Here is a 15,296-nt window from a genome sequence, read left to right as displayed (position 1 = left end):
TGTAAACATATCACTTTCATTTTATTCCCACGACTACCTTGTGGCATAAGTAAAATTTTTCTCAATTTAGGAGGAAACTGAGGCTTGGAGGTTATCAGTAACTCAGCTCCGAAATATTTTAATGAAACTCTTCTCTTTCTGCTCCATCACAGTAATTAGTGGCTCTTCCTGTTGTATTTGCACTTTTCTCAGAGGAGTTGGGTGTGTTTATTCCTCTGCTTCTTAATATGTAAACTTTTTCCAGCATCATGGCATTTTTCACCCCAGTCACCTGTTCCTGCTTGGCTCACATCTTTCCTTGGGGACCAAAGGGTCCTCTTTGAGGCCCAGTGGTTGGAGGGGCTCCCTCTGTGCTCTAGAGAACCAAGACTGGCCACAGTGGAGTTCTTGTGCCTGAGCAGAAGCTCTTAGCTATGACAAGAATCCAGAGAGCCTCTTGGGGCAGGAGGGACTGGTGCCATCTGGGCAGCCCCTGCCCTTACTGATTGCGGGGGGTCACTGTGGGTAATGCCAACTCCTGTGGCCACGCCCACTCACAAAGTCTTGGCCATCACAGGTTGGGGCAGTGAGAAGATGAAAGAGAGAGAATAGAAGACTGCACTGTGGCTGATGGCAGCGCCACCCACCCTAACACGGCCTGTCTGTAGGCAGCTCAGCCAACACAGTTTTGTCTTCCTTCCTCATGCATTGTAATGTGAAATATCTGTCTTCATCATGCAGCAACAAAAGCAATGCATCAGAGCATAATAAAATGTCTGCCATGGTGCTAAGAAAAACCTTGAAAATGAATACTTTCAGAGCCTGAATTCTGTATTCTACTCATAAGGAGAAATCATTAATCATTTATTATTTTTCCCATTTGACATATTGAAAGTTTTATGTATCCAAATTTTAAATACCATTCTTTGGCTGTCAGCCAGATCCTCGTCTTCACAAAATGTACTCCTGAGAGAATTCCTGAGATATACATTGGCAATGACCCAGGCTGGAAAACTCCTTAGTATAAAATAACCTTGTTTCCCTGCCTCCTTTTTGTTCAGGAAATTTGGAACTTTCTCCATGGGCAGCAGAAATTCAGGATTCATTCTCTCCATAGACCTTCACATTGAATCCCAGATGCTGTCATAGTTCAAGTTTGTACTTTTCTCCTTTTTATTCCAGCCATCCTTGCCACTTTTCTGTTTCTGCTACACCATAGGAATGTTCCTATCTCAGAAACTGCCCTTCTTCCAGATGTCCACATGGCCAAACCCCTCATTTCCCAGTCTTGGCTCAAATGCCAACTTCTCAGTGAGGCCTACTCTGTCTGAAACACTTCTGTCTAACAATGTGTGTCCCTCCTTCCCGCTAGAATGAGAGTTCCATGAGGGCAGGGATCTCTGTTTTGTTCACAGGTGACTCTTCAAGTGCCTAACACAGTGCCTGGCACATAATAGGTGCTTAATAAATATTTGTTAAATGAATAAATGGCAATAAGCAGTTTTTGAAGACCGAAGAATCTTAAGGATGAAAGAGACCTTAGAAAGTATTTGATTAGATGTTGAGAAACATTTCCTGCCCTGCCCCCAGGATAGTCAAAGAAAAAGATTTATGAGTAGAATTTGTTTTCCATTAAAAATTATTAATAAATCCCATGGGAGAATAATGTAGTTCTTAAATCTTAGCCACCTACTTCATTACATAGAAGAATATTGATGAGAAATTGTGGGCAGAGTTAAGAAATAGCAAGTGTGCATCATTGATCACTTGAAACCCCCACCGCCTTTTATAGAGGAGGCAGACATTGCTCAGAGAAGAGAAGAAATTTTATTTTTCTCAAGGTTGATCATATTTTTCTCAAGGTTGATCTGATCATAGCTGATCAGAGGCAGATTCAAGAGTAAACCTGAGCTGCCCTGGCCTACATTCAGTGCTGTGTCCACCAGCAGAAGACGAAGAATCTGAAAAAAGGCTTTGATGCTTTTCTGCTCGATTAAGCTTAAATGAGCATTGGACACAACACACTGTCATAAAATCAGTAGATGACTGCTCATTGTAAATTAATGAACAAATGTGGACATCAGAATTACTTATTGCCTTTAATATAATGTCACCATATCTGTCCTATCAGTGACTGCAAACATCCTACCTCCCCCGTCCCATGGATTATTAATATGATCTAACATTTAACAAATATAATAATGTGTGAACATTGTTCCAACTGCCTGAGGCCAAGAAGGGCTCTGTAAACACACCCAATCAGCTCGCTTTAAAATGTGTATCTCTCTAGTCTGACCTTTTTCATAGGATAGGACTGCCTCTTTTGTTGCTGGATTTTTACTTTGTGAGTTGTTGTTCTTTGTTGATAGTATTACCTATAAATACACCCATATAGATTAAGCCTCTGAAAATACGTAATAAATATTCAGGCCATTTAATGAGTTGATAATGACTTTTACTTAAGTACCCCGTTTGCATATCAACACATTTATTGTCACCCATGAATACTATAATTTGAAGGGTGAAGTTAATTTTAAAATCATTGTTCTTCGTGTTTATTTTATTAGATTAAATACGTCAATTCAAAATGTCTGTACCAATGATTGAAATGCCTAACTGCCATTTTGGTTTATAGTTAAACAGCTACCCAGAAATCTACTTCTTTAAACAGAGTTCTAATGATCCAGTTGTTCCACCGTTACTGTCTATTAAATCTGTCAATTATAGTTTATCAAGAATATTGAAACGTGCCAAGATAGGCAACTGTAGGGGTCTTAAAAATCATAAGGCCATAGAGTCCCAGCCTTTAGGGAGCTTGCAGTCTGAGAGATTAGAGGCGAGAGTCAAAAAGAGAACTAACGATCTCAGGTAGTAAATAGAAAGTTCTAGATATATGGCTTTGATACTAACTGGGGATAAGGGAGAGATGAAGGTAGAAATAAATGTTGGGGCCAGATAGTTTCATCATGCCTTTGCTTTTAATTATAGACTATTTCTTTCTCTTTGTCTTAATTTTAATTTCTCTAGAATACAAGAAATCCAAAAAGTTTTCTTGGACTTCTTAAGTTTGTTATTATCTTCCAAGAATTTGTTCTTTCATCTCCTGGGATGTAGGTCACCAGCTTGGGCTAAAGAAATCCACTTGATTCATACTGAAATTTGACAGATCAGAAGAATTATTTCTATTTTCCATTTGTCTTATGGAGAGCCAGGTAGGAACAAGTTTCCCTTTTCTCCTTGGAAGATAAGTTAGTTAATATATCTATTTATAATAATTATCTTTGTGCATACCACATTGGTTGTGCTTAACAACAACAACAAAAATTTATCTATCCAAATAAAAGAAAAAAAGAAAAAAAATCTCATCTATCTAAATGTCACAGTTTTTAAACATTAAAAAGAATCCTTTCCTCATGTTTGGTTTCATTTTTTTCTAAATTATAGATTCATAGTCACATAAACAAATACAAATTGTGGGGAGAATAAAAAAGAGGGACTGAAATACTGTGAACTATTTGGAATATATTAAATTTAACTGGCTAAAGAACAGGGAAATTCTTAATCGGGAAAATAGTGCAATAAAAATCTATGAATTTAAAATTTCATCTTCATTTTTCTCAAGGTTAATGGTAATTTAAAAAAATCAAAGTCCAATGTGTATTTTGATTTTTCTCTTCACATTGACTCATTTCACTTATTTAGTCATTTTTCTTCTGTGGTCGTGATGCATATTTTAGAATCAGAATTATTTTAAAGCTACGGTGAACCCTATAGAGTTTCTAACCCAATCTCTTCATTTTGCAAATTTAAGAACTAAAGCCAAGAGATATTATGGGACTGACTGAGGTCACAGAGCAAATTAGCAGAAGGGCTGAGACTAAATCCCAAGCACCCCAAAGACATTACTGGAAGTATTAGACCAAATCTTGCTTCGACATACGAAATAGAAAACAACTCAAATTAATACGCAATGCCTCTGTAATTCCACCTTTACAAACTGTAATTCTAGGATATTTTGGACAATGTGCATGTATCAGTAGTATGTTACTATATTTCCCAGTGCCCAGACTTTTCCCTCTTCTGTAGACCTTCCCTGGATGAGCTCCAGGTATGGTACTGTAAATAGCAGAAACAAAATTTTCTAAAGATTAATTAAATATATTTCAAAATTTCCTGTGTTTTTATCATGAAATATTAACAGATTTTCTTGGTTTATGTTGAAGTCATAGTTAGCTATCTGTGATATTGTTGAATGTCACTCATTGCCTATGTGGTATTACTTTACCCATAAATCTCCTGGAACCTATGGAGGTTATTTAAAGTGGAGGCAGTAAAATCTGTTTGCTCAGTTCATCAGAAAAGAATAGGTTTGAGCAATTTGTCTTCCTGATATGGTCTGGCCTCTACTGAAAGCAGAGAACTTAACTCAAAGGTCTCATTCAGGCACTTTAATCTCTGACTGAATCATTAAATGGAGTTAATAGTTAAAACTAGCTATAATTTAAAAACTTACTTGTCAACATATTCAATTAGATCTGTAGAATTCTTGGTTGACATTTTGGCTGGAGGTAATGTTACCTAAAACAAAAGTTACAGATTAAAAATATATCACTGACTACTTTACAGGTTATTCTTTTTTTTTTTTTTTTCACAGTACTTATCCTTGTCATTTCCACCTTGTTGTGTAACAAGCTCATGGAAATCAAACATATACAAACAAAATTGGTAATTTATACAGATGTCTCTTCCTATTGTATAATTTTTTCCTTCTATGTATATATTTTAAATTATTCTATCTCCTATAATTCTTGTGCCCAAATTACACAGTTAGGTTTAATTTTTTTTTTCAGAATATTACAGGGGTACAAATGTTTTGGTTACATCTTGCTTTTGTGCAGTTTGAGTGAAAGTTACATCTGTGTCCATCACCAAGATACCATGCATTATATCCATTAGGTGTGAATTTACCTGTCCTCTCCTCCCCCTTCCCACCGGCTTGGTTTCCATTGAGTTTTACTACTATATGTGCATATGGGTGTTGATCAATTACTTCCAATTTAATAATGACTACATGTGGTATTTGTTTTTCCATTCTTGTGATACTTTGCTTAGAAGAATTGTCTCCAGTTCCATCCAGGTTGTTAAAAAAGGTATTAATTCACCATTTTTTTATGGCTGAACAGTAGTCCATAGTATACATATACCACATTTTATTAATCCACTCATGTATTGATGGGCACTTGGGTTGATTCTACATCTTTGTTATAGTGAATTGTGCTGCAATAAACATTTAAGCTCATGTGTTTTTGATAGAATGATTTTTTTTCCTTTGGGTAAATACCCAATACTGGGATTGCTGGATCAAATTGTAGGTCTACTTTTAGTTCTTTGAGGTATTTCCATACTACTTCCCATAAAGATTGTACTAGTTTGAAGTCCCATCAACAGTATATAAGTATACCTTCCTCTCTGCATCCTTGCCAGCGTGTGTTATTTTGGGACTTTTTGATAAAAGCCATTCTCACTGGAGTTAGGTGATATCTCACTGTGGTTTTGATTTGCATTTCCTTGATGATTGGAGATATTGAGCATTTTTTTCATGTGTTTGTTGGACATTAGTCTATCTTCTTTTGAAAAGTTTCTGTTCATGTCCTTTGCCCACTTTTTAATGGGGTTGTTTGATTTTTTTCTTGCTGATTTGCTTGACTTCTTTGTAGATTCTGGTTATCGGGTCTTTATTGGATATATGGCATGCAAATATTTTCTCCCATTTGTTAGGTTGTCTGTTTGCTGTGTTGATTGTGTCTTTGGCTGTACAGAAGCTTTTTAATTTGATCAGGTCCCATTTATTTATTTTTTTGTTGCTGTGATTGCTTTTGGGGTCTTCTTCATAAATTCTTTGCCTAGGCCTATATCTATAAGAGTTTTTCTAACATTTTCTTCTTGAATTCTTACAGTTTCATGCTTTAGGTTTAAGTCTGTTATCCATGATGAATTAATTGTTGTGAGTGGTGAGAGGTATGGATCCTATTTAAGTCTTCTATTTGTAGCTATCCAATTTTCGCAGCACTATTTATTGAATAGGGATTGTTTTCCCCAGTGTATGTTTTTGTCTGCTTTGTCAAAAATCAGATGGCAATATAAGGATGGTTTTATATCTGGGTTCTCTATTCTGATCCATTGGTCTAGGTCTCTGTTCTTGTGCTAGTACCATATTGTTTTAGTTACTATAGCTTTGTAGTATTTTTTCCTTACTGATTTGCTTGACTTCTTTGTAGATTCTGGTAAAATGATGCCTCCCAATTTGTTCTTATTGCTTAAGGTTGCTTTGGCTATTTGGGCTCTTTTCTGGTTCCATATGAAGTGAAGAAGTACTTTTCCTAGATGTGTGAAAAATGACATTGGTAATTTAATGGGGATTGCATTGAATCTGTAGATCACTTTGGGTAGTATAGACATTTTAACAATATTGATTCTGTTGATCCATGACCATGATATGTTTTTCCATCTGTTTATGTCCTCTGTAAATTCCTTCTGCAGTGTTTTGTAGTTCTCCCTGTAGAGGTCTTTCTTCTCCTTAGTTAAATGTATTCCTAGGTATTTTATTTTCTTTTTTGCTATTGTGAAAAGTATTGAGTCTTTGATTTAATTCTCAGCTTGATTGTTGTTAGCATATATAAATGCTACAGATTTGTGTACATTGATTTTGTACCCTGAAACTTTGCTGAATTTGTTTATTAATTCCAGGAGTCTCTTGACAGAATATTTGAGGTTTTCTAGATATAAGATCATATCTTCAGCAAAGAGCGATAATTTGACCCCCCTGCTTTCCCCATTTGAATATCCTTGATTTCCTTTCTTCTTGTCTGATTGCTCTGGCTAGGACTTCCAGCACTGTGTTGAACAGAAGTGGTGATAGTGGGCAAACTTGTCTGGTTCCAGTTCTAAGGGGGAATGCTTTCAATTTTTCCTCCTTCAGTAGGATGTTGGCTGTAGATTTGTCATATTTGGCTTTTATAATTTTGAGGTAAGTCGCATCTATGCTTATTGTGTTAAGCATTCTTATGATAAAAGGGTGCTGGATTTTGTCAAATGCTTTTTCTGTGTCTATTGAGAGGATCATGTGGTTTTTGTTTTTGCTTCTATTTATGTGGTGAATTATATTTATAGATTTGTGTATGTTGAACCATCCTTGTATCTCTGGTATGAAGCCCACTTGGTCATGGTGGATTATTTTTTGATGTTCAGCTGAATTAGGTTTGTTAGGATTTTATTAAGAATTTTTGCATTGATATTCATAAGGGGTATTGGTCTGTAATTTTCTTTTTTTGTTGTGTCCTTTCCTGGCTCTGGTATCAAGGTGATATTGGCTTTATAGATCGAGTTGGGGAGGATTCCTTCCTTCTGGATGTTATGGAATAATTTCTCCAATATAGGTACAGGTTCTTCTTTGAAGATCAGGTAAAATTTGGATGTGAAATCATCTGGTCTGGGACTCTTTTTGTTGGAAGATTTTTGATAGCTGTTTCAATTTCAATACTTGATATCTGTCTGTTCAGAAATTCAGTTTCTTCCTGATTGAGCCCAGGGAGGTTGTGCACTTCCAAGAATGTGTCCATTTCCTCCATGTTTTTAAGTTTATGTGCCTAGACATTTTTATAGTATTCTGAGATGATATTTTGTATTTCTATGGTATCAGTTGTGATTTCTCCTTTTCATTTCTGAATGAGCTTATTAAAAGCCTTTCCTTTCTGGTCCCGGTCAATTAGCAGGAGGCCTGTCAATTTTGTTTATCTTTTCAAAGAACCAACTTTTTGTTTCATTAATCTTCTTGATAATTCTTTTGTTATTGATTTCATTTAGCTCTGCTCTGATCTTCGTTATTTCTTTTCTTCTGCTGGGTTTGAGATCAGTTTGCTCTTCCTTTTCCATTTCCTTGAGATGATTCATTAAATTGTTGATTTGTGATCTTTTTGTCTTTTGGATATAGGCATTTATGGCTATGAATTTTCCTCTCAGGGCTTCTTTAGCTGTATCTCAGAGATTTTGATAACTTGTGTCTCCTTTATCATTTAGTTCAAAGAATCTTTTGATTTCCATCTTAATTCCTCCTTGATCCAGCTATCATTCAGCAGTAGGTTGTTTAGTTTCCATGACTTTGTATGTAAATGAGTGTTTCTCTTGGAGTTGATTTCTGATTTTATTCCACTATGATCTGAGAAAATACATGATATAATGTCTATGTTTTTAAGTTTGTCAAGACATGTTTTGTGGCCTATGATGTGATCAATCTTAGAGAATGTCCCATTAGCTGATGAGAAGAACATATATTCAGTGGTTTTTTGGTAGAATATTCTATAGATGTCTGTTAGGCTCATTTGTTCTAGAGTTCTGTTTAAGTCCATTGTTTCTTTGTTTATTTTCTGTTTGGAGGATCTGTGCCATTCTGTCAATGGGGTGTTGAAATTCCCAGCTATTACAATGCTGCTGTTTATCACTTTGTTTAGATCAAATAGGATTTCCTTTATGAGTCTGGGTGCTCCTATGTTAGGTGTGTAACTATTTAGAATTGTTAAGTCTTCTTGTTGAATTGTTCCCTTTACCGTTACATAATGACCATCTTTGTCTTTATTTACTTTTGTTGATTTAAAGTCTGTGTTATTTGATATGAGAACGCCTACACCAGCTTTATTTTGGTTTCCATTTGCATGGGGTATTGTTTTCTGTCCCTTCAACTTGAGTTTGAATGGGTTAGGTGTGTTTCCTGGAGACAGTGGATACTTGGCTTGTATTTTTTTATCCATTTGTCCAGACTATGTCCCTTGAGTGGGGAGTTCAAGCCATTCACATTTATTGAAAGAATTGATAAGTGGAGTGGATTTCTGTTTTTCCTCTTGAGTAGAACTTTATTGCTCTATTTTACTTGTTGAGCCATAATGGTATCTGGGCCCTGACTAGCCTTTGGATGAATTTACACTGGTGGGTGTCTATTGTGTTGATCCATGTGTAATGCAGTTCTGAGTACTTCTTGCAGGGCAGCTCTGGTCTTGAAAAATTCCCTCAGTGTTTGCTTGTCTGAGAAGGTCTTTATTTCTCCCTCATATAAGAAACTTAGTTTTTCAGGATACAAAATTCTAGGCTTCCCATTATTCTGTTTGAGAAGACTGAGGGAATGGGGCCCCAATCCCTTCTGGCTTGCAAGCTCTTAGTTGAGAAGTCTGAAGTTAGTTTCATAGGTTTTCTTTGTAAGTTACCTAATTTTTTTTGCCTTGCTGCTCTTAGGAATTCCTTCATCATGTTTACTTTGGCAAGTCTAATGACTATGCATCATGGTGATTACCTCTTTGCGATGAATCTCCTAGGAGTTCTTTGAGCTTCTTGTGTCTGGATATCTAGATTTCTAGCAAGGCCAGGGAAATTTTCCTGGATTATTCCTTCAAACAGATGTTCCAACCTTTGTGTATTTTCTTCTTTACCCTCAGGGATGCCTATGATTCTCATGGTTGCCCTCTTTATATAGTCCTAAATTTCTTGTAGGCTTTGTTTGTTCCTCTGATTTCTTTGTTCTTTTTCTTTGACTGACTTGTTTAGCTCAAAGATGTTATCTTCAAGCTCTGACTTTTTTCTTCTGCCTGATCTAGCTTATTCTTAAGGCTTTCCACTGTGTTTTGTAAATCCTTGAATGAACTTTTCATTTCCAGAAGTTCTGTTTGGTTTTTCTTTCTTTAATAATTTGATTTCTTTAGAGAATTTTTCATTCATTTCCTACATTGTTTTTGTGACCTGTTTGTGTTGGGTTTCTATTTTCCCTTGTATTTCATTGAGCTTCCTTACAATCCATATTTGAAATTCTTCATCTTTCATTTTAATCTTTTCATTTAAGTTGGTATCCATTGGTAAGGAGTTATTGTTTTCTTTTGGGGTGTGTCCTTTCACTTTGATTTTTCATATTTCTGGAATTCTTTCACTGGTTCCTTCTCATCATACCTCTCAGTTGAGAGCTGAGGGTGCCAGGGCTGGCTTATGGACCTGTCTCTGAGCCCCCAAAGATTAGTCCGTGATGGTATCAGGGAGAAGAGTGCTGGTCCTGAGTTCCCTTTGGGGTCCTTTAGCAGGTTTGATGAACCTTTTGGGTTACACAGCTTTAGCAGCTCCACCCTCAGTGGCAGGCTCAGCAGGGAATGTGCCCCCACCACAGAGAAACAGGCTTCTTAGCACAGCAGTCTGGCAGTTGCCATGGGAGGGGAGGAGCTCCAGTCTCCTTGCGCCACTCCTGTGTCCTGGGTGCACTGCTCTTGAGTCCTGGGTCCTGTCCAAGCCACCAGTAGGTGATCCCACAAAACGCCGCTGCAGCAGCTCTACTCTCAGTGGTGAGCTCAGCCAGGAATGCACCCACATTGCAGAGAAACAGGCTTCTCAGCACAGAGCACTCTCGCTGTTGCTATGGGTGGGAGGGGCCACAGCTATAAGCTGGCTTGAGCCAAAATTACTTTCTGTGATGCCAGGAATGGAGGAGGTGCAGAGGAGGAGGGATCTAGGTATAAGAATGCCAGCCCTCTGGTATCTCTCAGTACTCTTCTGGCGTGTGTCCTGCTGCTGCGCCGGAGTCACCCTTGTAGGGGAGGGGAGCCCCATTACCCTTTCACTGGGCTCTGGGTCTCTCTGGCTTTGGTTCAGGCTGCTGTCCTCTCTTCTCTCTCTTCCTCTTTCTCAGTTTTGCAGCCTTTCTCTGTGGGGTTCCCGATGCCTCTGCAATCTCTCCCTGTGATCCACACCTAAGCTGCAATTGTTCTTCACTCTCCTTAGTCCAACCTTCTACCCTTCAGCTGGGACAGTCTGACAAGGTATGTCTCTAGTCAGCCATCTTGGCTTTTACTCCCACGTTATTCTTATCCACTTTATCCTTATCCACTTTATCCTTATATAAATATTTTAATTTTAAACAAAATATATACTGTAGATCATAGCCCATCAGCCCAGTTAATCTTATACATGTCCCCTTTGTATTGCTAATGACTAAAACCAAAATTAAGTCCTATGGAGATATTAGAGAGTTGCATTTCATAGATTTGGTATCGCAGTCAGGAAAAACTTTTTGCAAAAGTCAAAGCCAAAGATTATTCTTAGATAATTTTTAAATAAAATATCCAGTGATTATTGACTGAGTTACTCAAGAAGACCTCACAGAATGAATTATTCTTTAGGGGAATTGGCTAATTTTCAAAACCGAAGCCCCAAACTAGAAAGCTAGTCTATCTGAGTACCTGGATTCAGATTATCATAGTCAATGAGAAATAAAGCACAGAGCACAGCCATATACGTATTTACTAATATTAAATATAGCTGGTTACATGCATACTTAATTGACAACTTCTAATAAAATGGTACTAGTAGAAAGTTCTAGTTTCATGAAAGTTGATAATTTGAAGCATTGCTATGATCAGAAAGAGGATAGCAAATGTACTCACTGTTTTGCATATGCTGAAAATGCTTTAAACTGCAATATTCTTTTAAGTTTAAAAAACAAAACACAAATTTATCCTAATTTTAACAGCCTATCACTGAACTGGATTTAATAGGGAGAATATGAGTGGTATTCCCTCTTAGTTAAAAACTTAAACAAAATATATTCCTAGGATATTTTTTCTTGCTTTGTGTTATTTCACACTGTAATGGTGGGCAGAATACGTTAAGACCCACATACAGAGAGAATTTCTTTTGCAAATACCTAAAGAACTACTATTTCTTAAGGCCTAAGAAACTTAACTGGAAAACTCCCTCCTCCAATAAAACTTAAAGGAAAAAAAAAGGTAAGTTCATTATCAAGGAAGCTGATAAAGAACACCTGACAATAGTGTCTCCTGACCCAGCCCTCTTGGTGGTGGACAAAGAGAACAGGCTGGAGGCAGCTCACAATGCAATCAGTGAGTTTCTGTGGTAGTGCTGGGGCCCTGTCCCCATTGCTGATTGGGATCTCCAATGGGTCTGATGCTCAGAAGCCAAGTCTTCGCCTAGAGAATGGATCTGCTGATCCACTCGCATTCGGTGTCCACAGTATGGAAACTAGATTCCTAGAGGACCTGACTGGTTTTCTGCCCTCGTGTGTGTTTTCACTTCCATTTCCTACTGGAACGAATCTGGGCCCTGGGATCTCACATACTGCATGCTAGTTCTTTCCTTCTGACCTCACCACTGTTCCTCCTGGTCTGTAAATGTGTGTGTGTGTATGTGTGTGTGTGTGTGTGTGTGTGTGTGTGTACCTATTTTTGGTATTTTCTCACCGATTGTCCCTGCCTAACATGTTCGGCAACCAGTAGCCCTTTCTAAGTATTTGTGGAATTAAAGAGTATGATGAATACTGTGTCGAAGGGCACTAAATTACTGGGCCATTGTCCTCCTTTCTCTTTCTGGAGTATAACAATTAGTTATATATCTATTTTATTTTACACCTATAACACACACTTTTGAAAGGACAAATGTTAAATGTGACAATGGAGGAAAATTTGGAAAAATATAGAAAAGTTAAAGATACAGGAAAAAAAATTCTCACTTGTAATTCTATTACCCAGAATAAAAGCCATTAACATGGTGGTGCATTTATTTTAGTTTTTAATGTATCTAAGACAGTATCTAAATTTTTGCATCTTTGCTAATTGAATACAGGAGTCATTTCTGTTTTATCCCTATTCCTACAGGCTAGGATGTTGTGTATAATAATTGTCTCACAGTCAAACAACGTGGTGGTTATTATGGTATTTGTTCATACATATGAGTTTTCACCTATTTCATCATAATACTTTAAAATGCTATAGTTCTTTTTGGCTTTGTGGACCATATAAAATACTTTCTTGTATGTGATGCAATTTCATTCTTTCAACAGCCCTGTAAAGTAGGCATCATTATCTTTATGTTAATGTAAGGATGACATTAGTTACTTTAAGCAGCTGAAATCTTTCCTTATTACAGAAAGAATGTAAGATGACTTTTATAGGTGAGGATCTTGAGGGTCAGAGAGGTAATGGACTTGCTCAAGATCATGTATATGATGATAATAATCATGCTATAGCTATTTATTGATTGAGTCTTTCCTACTTGCTAAGCACTTTACCTGAGACGAACCCAACAACAACTTTGGATAATAGGCCTAATTAGCTCATTTTACAGAAAAGGAAATAGAAGTTAAGTGATCATCCAAAGTCCCATGGCTAGTGTGTGGTACAGCCAATAGATACCCCAAATCAGTGCTTGATATTATGCTAGCTCTTTCCATAACAAGAGGCTGCATCTGCTGGTCAGGTGTTATAAGAAGTATAAAAGAAATCTAAAAACACTATTTGCTTTGAAAGTTCTTTTTAATTAATGGGGAAGATATGATAAGCACTAATAAAAAAATCCTTATATTTAGCTATTCTCTTTTTCATGTTAGAGATAAAGTCTATACCTTGCGTTTATCATGGTTCATTTTGAATCTTCATAAAAAATAAATCATTATAAACTTTTTAAAAATTTTAACTCCATATATGAAAAGTCAATTCAATTGATGTAGTTACAGATTGAGACCATTTTTCTTGTCAGCTTATGCTACCATTAGTCACTTTGTCAGGGCGGAACAAAGAGGAAGTGTTGTAAGAGTATAAAGAAGAACCATTCTTCCTTAAAGCTCTCTAAGCAAACCTAAGCTTTTAAAAAGCTAAGCAAAATATTCTATTTTAAATATGATTGTGGAAAAGTACTTGCTTTCTTTTCTTGGTCACTGGCTGAGCCAGGAGGGGGGCCATCAGGTTCATCTGGCTGTTCCTCGGCAGTCGGGGAGGCACTGGGAGAGGCACTTTTGTTTACATCTGTATCTAGGCAACCAGAATGCTGAATCAGATCAGGAACTATGGCAAGTGAATTTTTGCAGTGGCAGTAATTTTTTTTAATTGAGAGCAGTTTCTGTACAGATGGCTAAGCTCAAAGGGAGGCATCCAATTTATTTTACACTTGCCTCTTCCTTCCCCCCACGACTCCAATTCTCCCTCATTGCCCATCGCACTACAGTCAGCTAGAAGAGCATATCCTCACAGGTACTTCTATGAGACATTTATGAACTTTGTTGAGATCAAACCATTCTATAATGAAATGAAAGGAAATAATTTCTTACCCTATTGTCCCCAAGCCATCTGAGGGGCTTCTTTGGGATTTATTGCTTTATTTATATGTAATAAAAAATATGAGTAAGAGAATGAAGTATGAGAAGTTTAGAGACCTTAAGTAGTCCGTAGGATAAGTACCTGCACTCATGATGCTTGATTTCCCTACTTTATTTTTTGTTGGTTTGATTTTTTAGAAGGAAACAAATTTTTTTTTCTTTCTCAGAAAGCCAAAGTACTAAGGAATCTTGATTGCATCCTAATTAAAGTCATGTTTCTGGGGCATCTTCCCAAGGGTGACTTAACAGCATTGTGACTTAACAGCATTGTGACTTACCAGCATTGTGACTGCAGGAAGGACCTGTGACATCGGTGGGGTTGGCCCTCACAGGTTGTGAAGTCCCTGAGATTTAGGAGCTTTGAAGGTTTCCCTTAACGCTCATTGTCGTAACAGTCACTAGGTCCTTCACTTCTTTGTCTCACTGGGTGGCAAGTGGCCATTGTTAAACCGACATTTCATACCCTTCCTCCGATTTTATCTTCACAGTTTGATAAGAAACCAATTACCATCAAATTAGACAAAGAAAAAGGGAAATGCCATGGTACTCCTGAATCTTCAAGTGTGCTAGAGGAGTATCACAAACGATGCACAGATAATGACAGGTGACATGGGTCAGGGTTTTAAATAAGTAAAAATATTTAACCTTAACTTCATAGAGGGAATTTTATTCAGCTATTTGGCCAAAAAGGAGTGGATTGTTTTAGCTCTAAAAAGTTTTTCTGAGTTTTAAAATTTGAATTTGCATATTCTGTTAATACTTCATAGACTTCATATACAAAAATAATGTTATTGGCTAAGTTATTGTCAAATTATGGTGCCAGATTTGTCTTGCTCCAAGGACACATGATATTCAGGATGCTGAGTGACAAAGTTGGATTCCAAAGGTAGAGACCACCCATGATTTTGGCTTCAGTGGAATATCTCTAGTGCTAACCCTTCAAACTTAGAGATACAGTAGTTCATGGTTTGCAAGCAGCCCCAAAGGCTCATTACACACCTTCAAACAAACAACCTTCTCTTGCTCCTCGCAAGGGTGGGGAACCTACAGCCTTAAGGTGAAATGTGGCCATCTAGGTCCTTAAGTATGCGTACAGCCTTTTGACTGAATCCAAATTTTGCAGAAC

The 15,296-nt window shown here is 37.1% G+C and overlaps 1 protein-coding gene across 1 annotated transcript in view; it reads right to left on the bottom strand.

Moving 5' to 3' along the window:
* Nucleotides 1–14,412, bottom strand: part of FAM81B (family with sequence similarity 81, member B) — a 65,657-nt gene extending 51,245 nt beyond the window's left edge. The window contains exons 1-3 of the mRNA XM_012644772.1: nt 14,253–14,412; nt 13,717–13,826; nt 4,493–4,557 (exon numbers count right to left, since the gene is read on the bottom strand). Of these exons, the coding sequence (XP_012500226.1) occupies nt 4,493–4,557; nt 13,717–13,826; nt 14,253–14,262 (185 nt within the window). The 5' untranslated portion in view covers nt 14,263–14,412. The remainder of the gene's footprint in view (nt 1–4,492; nt 4,558–13,716; nt 13,827–14,252) is intronic.
* Between the last annotated feature and the right edge of the window lie 884 nt (nt 14,413–15,296).

The sequence above is a fragment of the Propithecus coquereli genome, unplaced genomic scaffold (genome assembly GCF_000956105.1).
Source record: "Propithecus coquereli isolate 6110/MARCELLA unplaced genomic scaffold, Pcoq_1.0 Scaffold22, whole genome shotgun sequence".
NCBI lineage: Eukaryota > Metazoa > Chordata > Mammalia > Primates > Indriidae > Propithecus > Propithecus coquereli.
Note: the sequence above shows the minus strand (reverse complement) of the source record. Positions and strands in the feature narration are given on the sequence as shown.